At 42.5% G+C, this 19,176-nt stretch overlaps 1 protein-coding gene across 2 annotated transcripts in view; it reads right to left on the bottom strand.

The window, feature by feature from the left end:
• DGCR2 (DiGeorge syndrome critical region gene 2) overlaps positions 1–19,176 on the bottom strand; it is a 118,395-nt gene that overhangs the window by 1,507 nt on the left and 97,712 nt on the right. For both annotated transcript variants that reach the window (XM_073559151.1, XM_073559152.1), the window contains 5 exons: positions 14,947–15,023; positions 14,641–14,811; positions 6,412–6,615; positions 1,933–2,085; positions 192–428 (listed from right to left, as the gene is read on the bottom strand). In XM_073559151.1, the coding sequence (XP_073415252.1) occupies positions 192–428; positions 1,933–2,085; positions 6,412–6,615; positions 14,641–14,811; positions 14,947–15,023 (842 nt within the window). The remainder of the gene's footprint in view (positions 1–191; positions 429–1,932; positions 2,086–6,411; positions 6,616–14,640; positions 14,812–14,946; positions 15,024–19,176) is intronic.

Here is a 19,176-nt window from a genome sequence, read left to right as displayed (position 1 = left end):
ATGAAAAAAACCTTGATTAATTTCACACTTTTGTTAGTGTACATGGAAACTAAATTTTACCCATAATTAGGACACGCATCACTCCTTTGTTCTCAGGATCATATACCTACTATGAGGTTACCTCTTTTAATACATGTATTATTTATAAAGTAACCATTGGTTTGCCAAAATGTATAATCTAAAAAACTCACCAGTTGTTGAGCAAAGAATGATATCTGGACATATTGAAGCTTCATATGGTGGGGGTGGACCGTCCGGGGGATGGATATCAGAGTATTTATATGCCGTGTAAGGAGGAGGTGGTTCATGAAAATGAAAGGCTCCACCCTCGCCATCATCAGAAAGGTGAAGTGGTGTCAGGCCAGTCCCAAAGCCATCAGGTCCATAATCAAAACCTGGCATTCTTCGGCCCAAGTTAAAATGATGTACTGTGGGAGGAAGGAAGATACCCATTACAAGTATAATACTAATAAGATGCTTTAAATTACCAGGTTTATTTCGGTATACTTAATTGCAGAAGCAAACTCTAAAAGTTACTTTTAAAAGGTAACCAGTCATGATATTCATATTGCCTGACTACAGTATATGCCACAAGTTTTCACTGAAAACATACTGGAGACTAAGTCTCTCCCTATACACAGGCGCACAGTCCCCGATGGACTTTTGAAAGCATGTAAAACTTACAAGGCTGCCATAATTTAGCCACAAGCATAAATTTCTATGTGGTGGGTTGGTTTTTTCACAAAATGTTTATAGTGATAATAGCTGGGGGACATTTTAATAATATGCCACTATTCAGAAGTGCTGGCTATTCTTGTTTTTTTTCTAGTATACTATTGGAGGTGGTGCCAGCCTCCATTTTTTGCTGAGCACTCCTCGTATCAGTCTCAGGTTAGGGTGAGACAGCTGTAGATTGTGTGATTAGCGTGTGATCAGTGTCTCTCGGTTGAGAAGATGGTATAGAAAAATATTTCTCCATTGTGTCAGTGCATGGAAACTGCAGTCTGATGATTTCCAAGCACTCATTGACTTGCATGGGTGCATGTGATCTAAATATAGGATGAAACTGATATGCTGAGAGCCGGGCCGAAAAAAAAACGAACATGTGAGCAACCCCATAAAATAACATTGGTCCGAGTGTGATCCAAAGTTTTGTCAGATCGCACTCAGATGGAAAATACGCTGGTGTACTCCTGGCCAAGGCTGTTTTTAATTAGTGTTGTGTCCTACTTTCCCACTATATTGGTAGGCTTTTGGCATGGGAGAGGCTTGTCTGAGAGAAAATTAGGGTCACAACAAAGAAACACCTACCTTGTTGTGCCGGGTGGGCACATACAAATGTTCTACATATATCTTATTTGTCATCAATGCCGTTTTTGTACATTCAAATATTCAATGTTTGCATGTATCTTTGAGCACAGAGTAGTGCTGTATTCTTTGGTTTGTATATTATGCTGTCATAGCATCTTACACCTGGTCACATTTGCTTCATTCTATTAGGAAAAACTGGTCAGTTTTTGCTTCTTTGCTATTTACAATATGGTAGGTGCCTGCTTACAGGAAATACATCATAATGGGCATAAATGATTCATAGAATACTTTATATTTCAGGGTATTTAATGACACAGATGCATTTCCTGCAAAGACAGTAAAATTATAAAATCCAGCCCACTTTGCATTAGTGGGAGCTTAGGTGCTTGTGTCATACTGTTAAACATACAAGTTCATAAAAAAAAAAAAAAAAAAGTAGTAGTAAGCTCCTATATTCCCTTCTAGGGTTGCCAGGTAATGACCGCTATGAGGGCATTAGGTTGGAAGAATTAATCTAATTTTAGGATCTATTTTAATTAGAAAGGTCAGTGGCTTTAATGTAAAATTTAGGTATAATCTTCAAAAGGTAATAAAGAACATATTTAGAGGAACATTGCTTACAATTGGCTCCAATCAAGGACTCTATGCGTTCCCTCCGTCTCTGGCGCAGCCGATGAACCATGAAGAGCAGGAGAGAAAGTATAAGGAAAGAAGAGATGCAGCTCACAATCAGACGCATACCACTGGCCATGGAATCAAAGAGACTGCTTCCATCTAAAAATTCAAAGAGAACAGATGGATTATTTTAGGCTTATTAGGTTTGCATTCTGCAGTACGAAAAACAATTTGACGATTTATATGCAGGACTGCAACAAATAAAAATGTCAAAACCACCATTTTCAGTGCATATTGTTGCCTTGGATTATTCTCGGCGGTTGAAAAAAATAAATAAATTGAAAGTTATTCTCACTACAGCCCTCTGGCCAGGGTTTCAACTGTGGGGCCTGGAGTAGACACATATCACACACTGTTTGAAGCAAAAAAATTGGAGTGCTGACTTCAATAAATCAATAAGTATCAACAAATTTTATTAATAAAAATTGACACATATAACAAACAATACATAATACAAGGCAAGATTCCACATAAACACTTCTGGGGATAATTGTCTAAGAGAAGCTAAGCAGCGATTGGAACAATGCCTAAAATCGCAGTTCCACCCTTCTGGGACACAAAGTTAGAACAGTGGCTAAGAAAAGTGCATGCATATAGAAGGCATAAAGTGCATAGTGCAAATATTCTAGTCATAGCCATTTAAGCAAGCTTACCCATGCTAGTGATTAAAAGTGCGGAGAGATCCCCAAGGAAGGACCCTGGACGTGCGTTTCGCAGAATGTTTTATCAACAGGGATTGCATGACCCCGGACCTGCGAGCGTGTCTCCCATTCGGGTCCCAGCCCAGGCTCAAGCTGCTTAGCGGCCGCCACCTGATGAATGCAGTCACGCTCAGCCTAGAATGGCCGGTATCACACACTGTACAGCAGTACGCCCCTTGAGTTAATTTCTTAGGGTCCCGTTACACTAAACGACGCACCAGCGATCCCGACAACGATAGGACCTGGTCAGTATCGCTGGTGCGTCGCTACATGATCGCTGGTGAGCTGTCAAACAGGCAGATCTCACCAGCGATCAGGACAAGCGAGGAAGCTGGTGTCCAAGGTAAACAGCGGGTAACTAAGAGCCCCGCACGCTTAGTTACCTGCAGTGTACCTTGGATACCAGCGTGCTCACGCTGGGAGCTGGTATCCAGGGTAAACAGCGGGTAACTAAGCGCGCGCAGCGCTTAGTTACCCGCTGTTTACCTTGGATACCAGCTCCCAGCGTCTGCTTACAGCGCTGGTAGCTCGCTGATCGTTGGTCTCCCGCTGCCACACGCAGCGATGCGTGCTGGCCAGCTGGAGACCAACGATCAAACAATGGCCCAGGACATTCCTGCACGATCAGCGATACCCGGCGGGGGGGGGCGGTCGCTGATGCGTGCCACACACAGTGAGTTCGCTGGCGAGACCGCTGATGCGTCACAAAATTGGTGACACATCAGCGATCTCGCTTAGTGTGAAGTACCCCTTACTTCAGATTTGATATGAGGAAGAATAGCAGCACTGTCAATTATAGTGTACTCAAGGTAGGGACTCGTGGTTCAGTCGAAGGAGGAAACTCAGTACCACAGAAAGGATAAGAGATTATAGGTCTTGCTGCAAGTGTTTATTTTGATCCAGCAATGAATCAAAACAGATACAGTCAACAGTTTCAACTGGGGGCAGTCTTTATCAAGGAAACCTGTGGGAAGCAAGAGCCGGAAATCAGAAAATGCAGCAAGGTGTAGGCCATGGGCTTCTATCGTCAAACGCACTCCTGACAATTCAGAAACGCAGCATAGTCATGCCGTTGGTCTAAACTGCGAACTCTCCTAAGTTGTAACATTGGAAGAGTTCAGGAGCAATCTGGCCAACTTCAGAGCTGCGCTTGTAGGTTGTATTGCAAAATAAAATAACAGGGAACCCGTCACCTGTTTTGGCCGCTATAAAATGCGGCCGCTGTCTTTCAGGGCGTATCTACAGCATTCTACAATGCTGTAGGATAAGCCCCCGGTCTGACCTGAAAGATAAGAAAAATAAGTTTTATTATACTCACCCGGGGGGGTGGTCTGGTCCAATGGGTGTCGCAGGTCTGCGCCTCCCATCTTCTTGCGATGCTGCCCTCCTGCTTGCTTCATGGCTCCCGGCATCACGATCCTGCGCAGGTGTACTTATTTGCCTTGTTGAGGGCAGAGCAAATTCCTGCAGTGCACTGGGCCTCTCTGACCTTTCCCAGCGCAAGGAAAGAAAGGTCAGAGAGGCCCAGCGTACTGCAGGAATGTGCTCTGCCCTCAACAAGGCAGATAAGTACACCTGCGCAGGAACACGATGCCGGGAAGCCATGATACAAGCAGGAGGGCGGCGTCGCAAGAACATGGGAGGCGCCGGACCTGCGACACCCATCGGGCTGGACCGCACTCTGTTTGTAATGACTATATATGAGTTTCCCTTTTTGTATTGAAGAACTGAAATAAATTAACTTTTTGATACTCTAAATTTTGTTAGAAGCACCTTTACTTGCCTGTAGATTCTTTCTCCTAGAGCAAAAAATAAGCAAAGTCTCAAGACAGCCCCTTTAAGTATATTAATCAATAAACTCATCATTAACAGACCTAATACAGCACTTGTACCTCTGAGGCATACAGTTTATTTTTTTTGCCCGACTATGCACAATTTCTCCAATAGCTTAGGCCGGTTTCACATTAGCGCTTTTTCAGCGCACGCACGGCCGGGGGTAGCTCCGCCCCCGAGCCGGCTCTCTGCCCGGCGTGCCCGCCCCTTGCTTGTAGCGCCGCCTACTAGCGGACAGCGGCGCCTGCGATCGGCGCACCCTATCTTTAGCATAGGGTGCTCAGGCCGTGCGCTAGTTGCGCTTTGACCTGCGCTGCGCACTTTTGACGGTGCGCCGTGCGCGCCAAAATCAAACTTTTCGGATTTTGGCGCGCACGGCGCACCGTCAAAAGTGCGCAGCGCAGGTCAAAGCGCAACTAGCACACGGCCTGCGCACGATCTGCGCACCCTATGCTAAAGATAGGGTGCGCTGATCGCAGGCGCCGCTGTCCGCTAGTAGGCGGCGCTACAAGCAAGGGGCGGGCACGCCGGGCAGAGAGCCGGCCGTGCGTGCGCTGAAAAAGCGCTAATGTGAAACCGGCCTTATTTATAGATTTCTTTAGAGAGCTCGGTGCCAGCAGCTGCTTATTTGAGTTCAAGCGACTAATCTGAGTTTCCCCACTGCTATTTAGTGCACTTGCTAAGCTTAATTTAATTAGTATGAGGTAACAACTCTGTACCCAGGCTACCGAGGCACCTTTAGAAAAATCCAAATTAATCCCAACAACCTACACAAGCCAAACCTGCAGTATGCAGAAATCAGAGGTCATACCACCCCTATGCTTGGAGAGATGTCCACATATACAGGTTATGAAAAAATATGGTGCCACTTTCTCCTTTCACTTATATGGGAGTTATTGAAAGCAGGCTTGACTGTTCACATATCCCTGACAAAAGTGGAAGACGAACACAGCAGGTGACAAGCATTTATTCTCCATTTTGGTAAGGCAGCCACCTCTCTTGCAGATGATATAAATGTATATCATAGCAATATATCAAGCCAATTAAAATACAGGAAATCACTAGAGGCAGCTGGTGAAAAGAGAAATGATATGTTGCTTTTTGTTAAAGCACCTTGGCAGCAATGCTGATTGTGTGTACGTTTTAATTTATGTAATGTGGAAACCCTAACATTAAACTGGAACCCTAGCAAACATGCACTTTCAAGCAGACACGCTTTCACTAATCGTTAGACTCAATGAATAAGTAATAGCAGCAATTATCATAAGGCTACAAAGCTAAAAACAAGATCTTATATTACGATTCCCACTGAGAACCAGAACAAATACAATTTTGAAACTGTTTTGCAGCCTGTAATTCAGGGAATCATTTTGCTCTTTTCTTTTGCCCATTTTTTTGTTGCAAATTGTAACTTGTATTGCAAACAGTTAAGGCTCCTTTACATTTAGCGATGCACCAGCGATCCCGACAACGATACGACCCGGTCAGGATCGCTGGTGAATCGCTAAATGGTCGCTAGTGAGCTGCCAGACAGGCAGATCTCACAGCGATGTAGCAGCGATACAGCGGTCGTTACTTACCTTTCAGACGCGACGATCCTGACGTCCTCCCGTCCGCGTCCACGCGTCGCCAGCAGGAAGCGCCCGACGAGAAATGGAGCTGAGTGATCTCGCGCGATCAGCGACAGACATCGGGGGAGCTGGTCGGAGGTAAGTATCACACATAGCGATATCGCTGCTGCGTCACCAAATCGGTGATGCTTTAGCGATATTGCTAGCGATATCGCTATGTGTAATACCCCCTTTAACATTCTGTACTGGTCAGAGCCATTTCTGAACAGATAATGCTACCCATATAGATTTTATACATGCTCGTTCGTGGCCACTCTTACCAGGATCTAGGCAAGTGAATTTACAGCATTCTTTCGGATCCTTGAGATATTGCTGGCATCCTTGTGGTTTTTCACATAGAGCAGCCACACACATTTCGGGTTCACCATTGTGGCAGGTGCAGCTGAGACATGGATCATCTCCTTTTGGGGTGAAATAGTAGCCCTCATCCACAATGTTATCTTTGATATCAACACAAGTCTGACCTAGAAATAAATAGAAAGTAAAACAAAGACACCTTGTTAAGATTTTACAATTTATGTAGATACACAAATGCCTGCTAAACCATGTACAGCACATTAAATAGCTGAAAAACTCCCTTTAAGGCTTTACTAGTGATCATATGTGTTAGTATAGCTTGCTTTTATTAAAGAAGTTTCCTGTTTCCATATATAGCAGATTTTAATATCCAACCCCATTTGGACTTTAATGACACAATGTCATTATTTCCTAATACAGTTTTAGTCAAATGTGAAAATAATGCTGCAACATAAGATTTTTTTCAAAACTAGTATTGTTAATCGTTTTATCAATTAACAAAATGCAAAGTGAAAGAATAAGAGAAATGATGGTATTCAGTATTCCTAAGATCCCATGTCGAGCCCTGAAAGACTCGTACCCTGACAAGGGAATTGCCCAAGTGTCACCTATATACAATTTAAACCCCCAAAATAAATATATATAGAAAGCCTTCCCAACGCATTTCTGCCTCTATATCGAGGCTTCACCAGGAGAGTGTACTTGTATTATATATAAAAAAAAAAATAAAAATAAAAAAAAGAGTCCAAAGTAAGGAGTATCTATAGATATATAAAAGAGGCGCTGCAGTGGCAGTCAAAACCACCAGCAGACCGAGCAGAGTGCTGAACAGCCTTTAGACAGCTCTTTAGTTATGTGTGGTTTATTTGGGCAAAAGCTCTTTTAAGGATAATTATTAAAAGTTAGAGATTCAGTTATAGAGATAGGATGTGATGTTATAGGCAGCAGACAGACGATCCCCGTCATTTTGTATTAAGGTGAAGGGGATGCCAGGAGAATAGGTGTATAATTGGGTGTTATCCGCACTGCTAGACAACTTTAGATTTGGAAGGGAAGTAAACACGATTTGTATTTAATCTGCTGCATTAAGTTTTTTTTTGCTGACCACTGCACTAATGGTCCTTATTCACCATTTCCTGGTGCTTCTTCAAAAGACCTTGAGGAGCATATCTTGAAACCCCAGTCTGCTTTGAATTCTTTGCCCGTGACAGACCTTGCGTCTTGTTGCTGTGCTCAGCCTTGTCATGGTGTATAACCTGTGACATTAAACTGTCTTCGGAATCTTTGTAGTAGAGTTTCATTGTCCTTAAAAGAAGCACTTCTAACAATTTTTATCCAATTAATAAATTGCAATCCTCATATTATGTAGCACTGTGTACTTACAATTTCTCTCTTTGCTATTCAACCCAGTTAATTCTCTTGTTTTCCATTAGATCTATGACATCACGCTTAAAAAAAATAATAACTCGCTGATTCCTCCTAAATTCTACGTAGACATAAGAAGCCAATTTTCCTAGCATGATTCATAAGGACCTGCCTAAGTTCCTGGCAGGGGGAGGAGGGAGCAGCTGGTTCAGGAGTTTGAAGAGGGGGATTGATTTTTGAAGGGAAAGAGTTCCTATTTCTACTTAGTGCAAAGAAAAGAGAAGAATTTAATGGCTAGAAAGGCAAAATTATCAATTTTAAGTACACAGTGCTGTATAATATAATGATTGCAATATATTAAAAGGATAAAAATTTTTATTGGAGTGCTTCTCTAAACAAATTTAAGCCTCTTACACAGCAGTTTCTGTCTCAGTTAAAGGGAACTTGTCACCCCACCCTACCCCCAGGCACTATGGAGTGTCCCTCTGTTAAGCCACCTCCAAGCTGTCCATCAACCCCCGTCTACAGCGTCCCGCACCGCCTCTTTCTTTTGTATGTGCCGTTACATGTTGTGGGGCGCCTGCGCTGTGACAACAGTTCTCGGGCATGCGCACTGCGCGCTGCCCGGGAACTGCCATCAAGCTGCGTGTTTCTGCATCCCCAGATTCCCAGCCCCGCAGTGTGAATACTTCATAACACACTGCGGAGCGGGATCTGGGGACGCAGAAACACGCAGGCGCGATAGCTTGATGGCAGTTCCCAGGCAACGCGCACTGCACATTCCCGAGAACTGTTGTCACAGCGCAGGTGCCCGACAACATGTAACAGAGGAAAATACAAAAGTAGGAGGCGGTGCAGGGACACTGTAGAGGGGGGGGGGGGAGATGGACAGCTGGGAGGCGGCTTAACAGAGGGACACTCCATACTTCTGTGACAGAATGCAGGTATGAGGAACTATTTATAAAAGTCTATATTTTGGTGTTAATGGGGGTCAGAAACAGAAGAGCCACCTTCACAGAATGCAGCCTTAAGGGGGTTTTACACTAAGCGATGTCGCTAGCAATATCGCTAAAACGTCACCGGTTTTGTGACGTTTTAGCGATATTGCTAGCGATATCGCTATGTGTGATACTTACCAACAACCGGCTGCCCCGTTGTCCATCGCTGATAGCGCAAGATTGGGCGGCTCCATTTCTCGTCGTCAGCTTCCTGCTGGGGCTTCCTGCTGTGACGACGAGCGACGCGTGGACGCGGGCGGGAGGACGTCAGGATCGCTGTGTGTGAAAGGTATCGCGCGCTGCTGCATCGCTGTGAGATCTTTCTGTGTGAAAGCTCACTAGCGATCATTTAGCGATGCACCAGCGATCCTGACCGGGTCGGATCGCTGGTGCATCGCTAAATGTAGAAGGGCCTTTAGTGCTGCTGAAGATGGCTCTTAGTTAAAAACGCCCACGCCCTGGGGGAGCGACAGGTTCCCTTTAATTACGGAGTGAAAATGACCATTATCACCTGTTGTTAAGTATGAGCATCTAATTATACCAGACTGTAATCTCACATAATCCCTGACTTTGTGTTCATCCAGGCCTGAGACCTCAATTGGATCCACTACAAACATTTTGGGTGAGATCATAACCTCTGGCATCACTCAGCACTATTATTATATTTTGTGTATACACTTTTGTTATGTTTGAGCAAGAGCTCTTTTAATGATACCTATTAACAGTTAGGATTTATATCTCTGCTGTATATTAGATGTTTTGAGGAGTATTTTTGCCATCTGCACTGGATGGATGTTTTGCTTCCATGAAATGGAATCTCTCCAAAACTTCTCATGTTTCCTCCCTCTACTAACCTACCAATACTAGATATTGCAATTGCTTTGGGTGGTTCAACCATAACTCTCCAGCAGCACACTTGCTGTCTGGGTCATTTATAACACACAACTTTCCTTTACTCCCTGTATCCAATTACTCCCTCCCTCATGTTACCTGCATCTTTAACCCCTTAACGGCCAGAGCTATTTTTGGTTTTGCATTTTCATTTTTGCTCCCCTACTTCCCAGAGCCATAACTTTTCATTTTATGGTCAAAATGGCTGTGAGGGTTTGATTTTTACAGGACGAGTTGTACTTTTGAATGACACCATTGGTTTTACCATGCTGTGTACTTGAAAATGGGAAACAAAATCCAAGTGCATTGAAATTGCAAAAAAAAGTGCAATCCCACACTTGTTTTTTTAGGTTTTTCACCATGTTCACTAAATGCTAAAACTGATCTGCTATTATGATTCTCCAGGTCATTACGAGTTCATAGACACAACGTATGTAGGTTCTTTTTTATTTAAGTGGTAAAAAAAAAAAATCCAAAGTGTTAACAAAAAAAAAAAATTGCCCCATTTTCCGATACCCGTAGCGTTTCCAATTTTCATAATCTCTGGTTTGCTGAGGTCTTATTTTTTGCATGCCAAGATGACATTTTTGATGATACAATTTTTGGTGCAGATACGATCTTTCAATGGCCCGTTATTGGATTTTAATGCAATGTTGCGGCGACCAAAAATACGTAATTTTGGCGTTATTAGCGATTGGGTTAATTCTTTTTTATATTGATAGATCTGGCGATTCTCAATGCGGCGATACCAAATATGTGTAGGTTTGATTTTTTTTTTTGTTTTATTCTGAATAGGGCAAAAGAGGGGTGATTTTACTTTTTGCATGCTTCAATAGAAGACTAGATGCTGCACTTGTCCGATCGGCTCTGCTACATCCAGGCGATGATCAGAACTACTCACTTGCTATGAGCGCCGACCACCGGGCGGCGCTCATAGCAATCCGGCTAAGACAACCATAGGTCTGCAGGAGACCTCTGGTTGTCATACCAACAACATTGGTGACCGACGATCACGTGATCACGGGGGTCACCTATGGGCAGAATTACTGGTGCGCTTGCAGGAAGTACGAGTTAAATGCCGCTGTCAGAGCTTGATAGTGACTTTTAACGAGTTAACAGCCGTGGGTGGATCAGGATTCCATCTGCGGCTGTTAGCGGCACGTCAGCTGTTCAAAACAGCTGACATGTGCCGGAAAAGATGTGGGCTCAGTGCCGGAGCCAACAACAAATGGAAGGTGCCCGACATCGGCGTACTATTATGCCCGATGTCAGAAAGGGGTTAAAACATCTCCAGAATCAACGCTTTGCTCACCATTGAAACAGCAAACACTCTTACTGTAGCGCTTATTCATTCTCATTTGGACTACTGGAACGCTCTATTGATCGGTCTCCCTCTTATCAAAATCTCTGCCCTCAATTGATCCTGAATGCGGCAGGCAGGGCCATATATTTATGTCCAGTGCTACATGGATGCGTCCAACTTGTGCCATGTGTTGCACTGGTTACCCATTCACTACAGAATACAATACAAACTTCTCGCTCTCACCCACAACGCTTTGCACAGTTGTGCACCACTATACATCTCCTCCCTCATTTCTGTATCACCCTGACCATGCGCTCCATTCTGCAACTGATCTAAGACAAACATCCTCCATTATCCGAACTTCCCACCTCTGTCTCCAAGACTTTTTTCGTGCTGTGCCAATTATCTGGAATGAACTACCCCAGATGACCAGACTAAAGGGGGTTTTACACTAAGCGATATCGCTAGCAATATCGCTAAAACGTCACTGGTTTTGTGACGTTATAGCGATATTGCTAGCGATATCGCTATGTGTGATACTTACCAGCGACCGGCTCCCCCGCTGTCCATCGCTGATCGCGCGAGAATGTCCGGCTCCATTTCTCGTCGGGCGCTTCCTGCTGAGACTTCCTGCTGTGATGACGAGCGACGCGTGGAGGCGGGCGGGAGGACGTCAGGATCGCTGTGTGTGAATGGTAAGTATCGTGCGCTGCGTCGCTGCTGCATCGCTGTGAGATCTTTCTGTATGAAAGCTCACTAGCGATCATTTAGCGATGCACCAGCGATCCTGACCGGGTCGGATCGCTGGTCGGATCGCTGGTGCATCGCTAAATGTAAAAGGGCCTTAAGGCTGTGTGCGTACGTTGACTATTTGCTTGCAGAAACCATCTCATGGCAGGAAAAATGCTGCGAGAAAAAAACGGGCGCAGTGTCATCAAGAAGTTTAAAGCCCATGGCACTGTGGCTAACCTCCATAGATGTGGATGGAAAAGAAAAATTGACAAGAGATTTCAACGCAAGATTGTGCGGATGTTGGATAAAGAACCTCGACTAACATCCAAACAAGTTCAAGCTGCCCTGCAGTTCGAGGGTACAACAGTGTCAACCCGTCCTATCCGTCGGCGTCTGAATGAAAAGGGTCTGTATGGTAGGAGACCCAGGAAGACCTCACTTCTTACCCCGAGACATAAAAAAAGCCAGACTGGAGTTTGCCAAAACTTACCTGAAAAAGCCTAAAACGTTTTGGAAGAATGTTCTCTGGTCAGATGAGACAAAAGTAGAGCTTTTAGGGCAAAGGCATCAATATAGAGTTTACAGGAGAAAAAAAGAGGCATTCAAAGAAAAGAACACGGTCCCTACAGTCAAACATGGTGGAGGTTCCCGGATGTTTTGGGGTTGCTTTGCTGCCTCTGGCACTGGACTGCTTGACCGTGTGCATGGTATTATGAAGTCTGAAGACTACCAACAAATTTTGCAGCATAATGTAGGGCCCAGTGTGAGAAAGCTGGTTCTCCCTCAGAGGTCATGGGTCTTCCAGCAGGACAATGACCCAAAACACACTTCAAAAAGCACTAGAAAATGGTTTGAGAGAAAGCACTGGAGACTTCTAAGGTGGCCAGCAATGAATCCAGACCTGAACCCCATAGAACACCTGTGGAGAGATCTAAAGATGGCAGTTTGGAGAAGGCACCCTTCTAATATCAGGGACCTGGAACAGTTTGCAAAAGAAGAATGGTCTAAAATTCCAGCAGAGCATTGTAAGAAACTCATTGATGGTTACCAGAAGCGGTTGGTTGCAGTTATTTTGGCTAAAGGTTGTGCAACCAAGTATTAGGCTGAGGGTGCCAATACTTTTGTCTGGCCCATTTTTGGAGTTTTGTGTGAAATGATCAATGTTTTGCTTTTTGCTTCATTCTCTTTTGTGTTTTTTCATTTAAGACAAATTAAATGAAGATAATAATACCAAAGAATTTGTGTTTGCAATCATTTTCAGGAAGAAACTGAGTATTATCTGACAAAATTGTAGGGGTGTCAATACTTTTGGCCACAACTGTACCTCTGATTATTGTGGCCAAAGAGTTCTATTTTAACCTCATCGGTCCAAAGGACTGGTTTCCAAAATGTATCAGGCTTGTTTAGATGTTCTTTCGCAACAACATCTGCAAGGAGTTTGTATGTTCTCCCCGTGTTTGCGTGGGTTTCCTCCGGGCACTCCGGTTTCCTCCCACACTCCAAAGACATACTGATAGGGAATATAGATTGTGAGCCCCACCCGGGACAGTGATGAAAATGTGTGCAAACTGTAAAGCGCTGCGGAATATGTTAGCGCTATATAAAAATAAAGATTTATTTTATTTATTTATACTTCTGATGCTGAATTTAATTGTGAGGACACAGGAGAGGTTTTCTTCTGATGACTTCCATGAAGTCCATTATTTGTGCAGGTGTCTCCAAACAGTAGAAAAATGTACCACAACTCCGGAGTGCTAAATATTTCTGAAGGTTTTTTTGCAGCCAAGGGTTCTAATTTGCCTCTCCAGCAATCCTACTAGCAAATCTCACTGAAATTTTACTTGATCTTCCAGACCTCATCTTGACCTCCTCTGTTCCTGTTAACTGCCATTTCTTAATTACATTTGAAACTGAGGAAAGGACAATTTGAAAACGCTTTACTAGTTTCTTATAGCCTTCTCCTGATTTGTGTGCCTCCACCTTTTTCAGAGGGCTAGCAGCTGCTTAGAAGAAACCATGGCTGCTGTTTTGTGGCACAAGGTTAGAGGAGGCTGGATTTTTTATAAAGCTGGGACATTTGCATCACCTGACCTTTCCTTACAATGATAGTGAACAAGCCATAACCCTAATTAGCCAATAAAGGTCTGAAACCTTGGTCAGTTATCTGAACACACAACTCCAAGGGTGCCCAACCTTTTGCATCAGCACATTTTCCTTTATCTAATTTTTAAAATGGAAAAAATATATATTTTTTTTTACTAAAATACAAAGGAAATTGTCATATTTAACTTCAGCCCTTTTAGAGATCATTTCATCTTCAACTTGCTTAACTGTTCACAACAGTAATTTTGACCAGGGTACCCCAAATTTTTACATACCACTGTAGGTGGGGAGGTAATTAAAAAGATAGGTACAATATAATATCATAAAAAATAAGCAAAACTGGACTTTATTTGGTTTAGGGAAAAGATAATTTCCATGTAGAAGGAATGGGTTTGCATTGCCCAAGGTCATAAAAAGAATGAGGGGAAAAGTCTTCACCTGCTTGTTTTCTAACTGCAGTCCCTCTGAAGACTGGCATCCTGTGCAGGTTTTCAATACCCAGCAACAAAGGATAACCAACCAGGGTGTACTTTGGTGGCCACAAAAACTGTCTCTCTAGTAGGTATACGCTTGGATAACAATGGGATGGGACAATTGTTGGAATTCTGGCTTTCATACATTACTCTGGAGTAATGGCCATTTCATGTGTTTTTCCTCTCTTCATACTTTTGATCATGTAGGTCTCTGTCTATATATGTGGTACAGTGTGTCCTACAGTCTAAAAAATATGATGACATGGTTTCCTATAAAAAAGGAAATTCAGATTTACCACCACTAGAAAATCAAGACAACGTACTTACTGCGTTTGCAAAGAAAGGAGGACTTTTCATAGCAGTTCTCAGCATACCAGCTGTGGAGTCCATGATGGCGGAGGGACGGCAGATAGAAATACTGCAGCTGGGCACAAAGGATGTTCTCATTTTCATACATTCCAAATATGGGGACAGGAGGTAAGAACACTTCGGAGGAGCCTAAAAACAAAATTCTGTTAGGCTTAAAGAGAAAAACTAAAAAATAGACTTCAAGATAACAAGCAATTCTTTAGTGTGTCCATATATTATAGAATTGCTATGAAATAGCATTTGCTTGCTTGAAGCGCCACGTACCTTTGTAAGCAACTTCCCAGTGCCCCTCCACAGAATGGTTCCTGTTTGTTATCACAAACTGGTAGCCTACCCAAAGTCTAGAAAATAAATACAAAAAATATTACTGCCAAAATTGTGTGTCTGTATATAAAAGAGTGCTAGAGCTGTGAAAAGAAAAAAAAAAAAAAAAAACACCATTATAAAGTCATAAAGTCATAATATTCAGAGAGATTTCTACGAGTGTCATGGATTTACCTCTATTACTATTAATCTTCATTCCCCAAATCTTTAAATGGATTTAAGTGCATGACACAGATCTAGTTGTGGTCTCTGTCGTTGGCTACCAGGAAGTGAGGGCAGACAAAAGTACGGTATTCTATAAGAAATGGCACTTTTTAACATATACTGCAACAAAGTGATACTGCTGTATTTAGGATAAGCGAGTCAGAACAGCACCAAATATGCAAAAACAGGGTGCAAGGCCTCCCAGAGAACTAGCCCGTTGTCATATAGATGTATACAAAATAGAAAAGCAGGCAGCACTCTGTTGTCTTGGGAAAGGCTGAAACGTTGCCACACCAGATGGAATAAAAGTCCCCTTAACCGCTTCCCGACCGCCCACTGTAGATAAACGTTGGCGCTTGATTGGCTTTGTGCAGCGCCGACGTTTATCTACTGTCGGCGGTTTTGTGCCCCCCGGGACCCCCACATACCTTATAACGCGGGGATCCCGATGCACAATGCATGCTGGGACCCCCGACGTCATCGAGACCTGATTGGTTCAGGTCCTGATGACGTCAGCGTCACAGCAGCCAATGGGAGCGATCGCTGGGAAAGCTGCTTGTTTCCCGGCGATCTCACTCATTGTAACGCGGCTTCTCCTCTGATCTCACACTGACAGATGATCAGAGGTGAAGCAGCGTTACTGTGTGACTAGATCGCTGCCTGGCACAGCTGATCGCTGCCTGGCACAGCTGTGCCAGGCAGCGATCTTGTCACACAGTAACGCTGCTTCTCCTCTGATCATCTGTCATTGTGAGATCAGAGAAGTCGCGTTATTATGTGCCAGGCAGCGATCTTGTCACATAGTAACGCTGCTTCACCTCTGATCATCTGTCAGAGTGAGATCAGAGAAGTGGCATTACTATGAGTCAGATCGCAGGGCAGCGATCTTGTCACAAAAAGAAAAAAAAGTAAAGAAAAAAAAAAGCAGGTACACGGGCTAGGGTTAGGGCTACGGCTGGGATTAAGGATATGGGTGTGTTGGTGTTATGTTTGTGGTTAGGGCTGAGATTAGGGTTAGGGGTGTGTTGGGGTTAGGGTTGGAATTAGAATTGGGGGTTTCCACTGTTTAGGTACATCAGGGGCTCTGTAAATGCAATATGACCCCCGCAGACCATTCCATCAAAGTCTGCATTTCAGAACGTCACTACTTCCCTTCCGAGCCCCACCGTGTGCCCAAACAGTAGTTTCTCCCACATATGGGGTACCAGCATACTCAGGACAAATTGGACAACAACTCCTAGGGTCCAATTTCTCCTGTTACCCTTGTGAAAATAAAAATTGGGGGCTAAAAGATCATTTTTGTGGAAAAAAAATGATTTTTTTATTTTCACACCTCTACATTATAAACTTTAGTGAAAAACTTGGTGGTTCAAAGTGCTCACCACACATCTAGATAAGTCCCTTGGGGGGGGTCTAATTTCCAAAATGGGGTCACTTGTGGGGGGCTTCCACTGTTTAGGTACATCAGGGGCTCTGCAAACGCGACATGACACCCTCAGACCATTCCATCAAAGTATGCATTCCAGAACATCACTACTTCCCTTCCGAGCCCCACCATGTGCCCAAACAGTAGTTTTCTTCCACATATGGGGTGCCAGTGTACTCAGAACAAATTGGACAACTTTTGGGGTCCAATTTCTCCTGTTACCCTTGTGAAAATAAGAAATTGGGGGCTAAAAGATCATTTTATGGAAAAAAAAAATGATTTTTTATTTTCATGGCTCTACGTTATAAACTTCTGTGAAGCACTAGGGGGTTCAAAGTGTTCACGACACATCTAGATAAGTTCTTTAAGGGGTCTAGTTTCCAAAATGGGGTCTCTTGTGGGGGGGTTTCCACTGTTTAGGTACATCAGGGGCTCTCCAAATGCGACATGGCATCCGATCTCAATTCCAGCCAATTCTGCATTGAAAAAGTCAAACGGCACTCCTTCCGTTCTGAGCTCTGCCGTGTGCTCAAACAGTGGTTTAGCCCCACATACGGGGTATTGGCGTATTCGGGAGAAATTGCACAAAAAATTGTGGTTCATTTTCTCTTTTTACACTTGTGAAAATAAAAAAAAAATGGTTTTGAAGTAAAATGTTTGTGAAAAAAAGTTAAATGTTTATTTTTTCCTTCCATATTCCATTCATTCATGTGAAGCACCTGAAGGGTTAATAAACTTCTTGAATGTGGTTTTGAGTACATTGAGAGGTGCAGTTTTTAGAATGGTGTCACTTTTGGGTATTTTCTGTCATATTGACCCCTCAAACTCACTTCAAATGTGAGGTGGTCCCTAAAAAAAATGGTGTTGCAAATTTTGTTGTAAAAATGAGAAATCGCTGGTCAACTTTTAACCCTTATAACTTCCTAAAAAAAAAAATTATGTTTCCAAAATTGTGCAGATGTAAAGTAAACATGTGGGAAATGTTATTTATTAACTATTTTGTGTGATATCACTCTCTGATTTAAGGACATAAAAATTAAAAGTTTGAAAATTGCAAAAATTTCTAATTTTCGCCAAATTTTGATTTTTTTTTTAACAAATAAGCGCAGATCATATCTAAAATTTTTTACCACCATCATGAAGTACAATATGTCATGAGAAAATGTCAGAATCAGTAGGATCCGTTGAAGCGTTCTAGAGTTATGACCTCAAAGTGACACTGGTCAGAATTGAAAAAATTGGCCCGGTCACGAAGGCAAAAAAACAGGCTCGGGTGCGAAGGGGTTAATCATATAGAGGTCTGGATTTGGAATGATACTCAAAATCAAAATGGAAAATCAAATTTCAGGCTGATCCAACTTCAGTGGAAATGCCCCAAGATAAGGAAATGATGCTCAGTAGTTTTTGTTGCCTCCAAGTACCTGTATAACCTTACTACAATGCCTGTGCATACTCCTGATGAGTAGGCCCAATAAAGAAAAGACCAAATATAGGTCAAGGGAAGTATAAAAATAATAAACGGATAAGTTAAACAAGTAAATCTTAAAACACCATTATTGAAGACACATGGTGGGGTGGTTGCACTACTACAGGGATGCCTATGCATACAAACAGCAAAGAACATAGTAGTTATATATAATATAAATACATTATTTAAAAGTGGAGGGAGATAAGTAAAAAGAGGCCAGGCAATATATATACAAAGTATAATATATTCCAGCTTTGTGCAGGTCTATGATCTTGTCCCTGACATCCTTAGAAAGCTCTTTGATCTTGCCCATGTTGTAGAGGTTAGAGTCTGACTGATTAATTGAGTCTGTGGACAGGAGTCTTTTATAAAGGTGACTAAATAGGACAGCTGTCTTTAAAGCAGGTAACAAGTTGATTAGGAGTGTCTAACTGGTCTGTAGGAGCCAGAACTCTTAATGGGTTGGTAGGGGATCAAATACTTATTTCTCAATGCAAAATGCAACACATTAATATAATTTATACAATGTGATTTTTCTGGATTCTATTTTTGATATTCTTCATCTCAAATGTCAAAATTAACCCACCCTTAAAATTATAGATTGTTCATGTCTTTGTCAGCAAACTTACAAAATCAGCAAGGGATCAAATAATTATTTCCTTCACTGTAAATAAATATATATATATATATATATATATATATATATATATATATATATATATATATACACACACACACACACACATATACACATACAGGGTGGTCCAAATGTAGGTGGACAGAGAATCAATTCATTTTGATTTATATATAAAATTATATTTACTATCACAAGCATAACACTGACAATTAAGTTTTATTCAGAACAATAATACAAAAGCCCTTAAAATTTTATCAACGCAGGTGCTCAAACTGTTTTCCATCACAATTTGCACAGCTTTGAAGTCTTCCTCTTACGCTTCGACAAACAAGTCTCTTTGGGTATTAATTTCTTGAAATGCATCTCTTATGTAATTTTTCAAATCACTGACACTTTTTGGTTTTCGACTGTAAACTTTCCCCTTGAGTACTCCCC

Source organism: Dendrobates tinctorius, unplaced genomic scaffold (assembly GCF_039654945.1).
Source record: "Dendrobates tinctorius isolate UK_male_01 unplaced genomic scaffold, ASM3965494v1 ptg000265l, whole genome shotgun sequence".
Classification (NCBI taxonomy): Eukaryota; Metazoa; Chordata; class Amphibia; order Anura; family Dendrobatidae; genus Dendrobates; species Dendrobates tinctorius.
The sequence above is the reverse complement of the archived record's forward strand: the minus strand, read 5'-3'. Positions and strand labels throughout refer to the sequence as shown.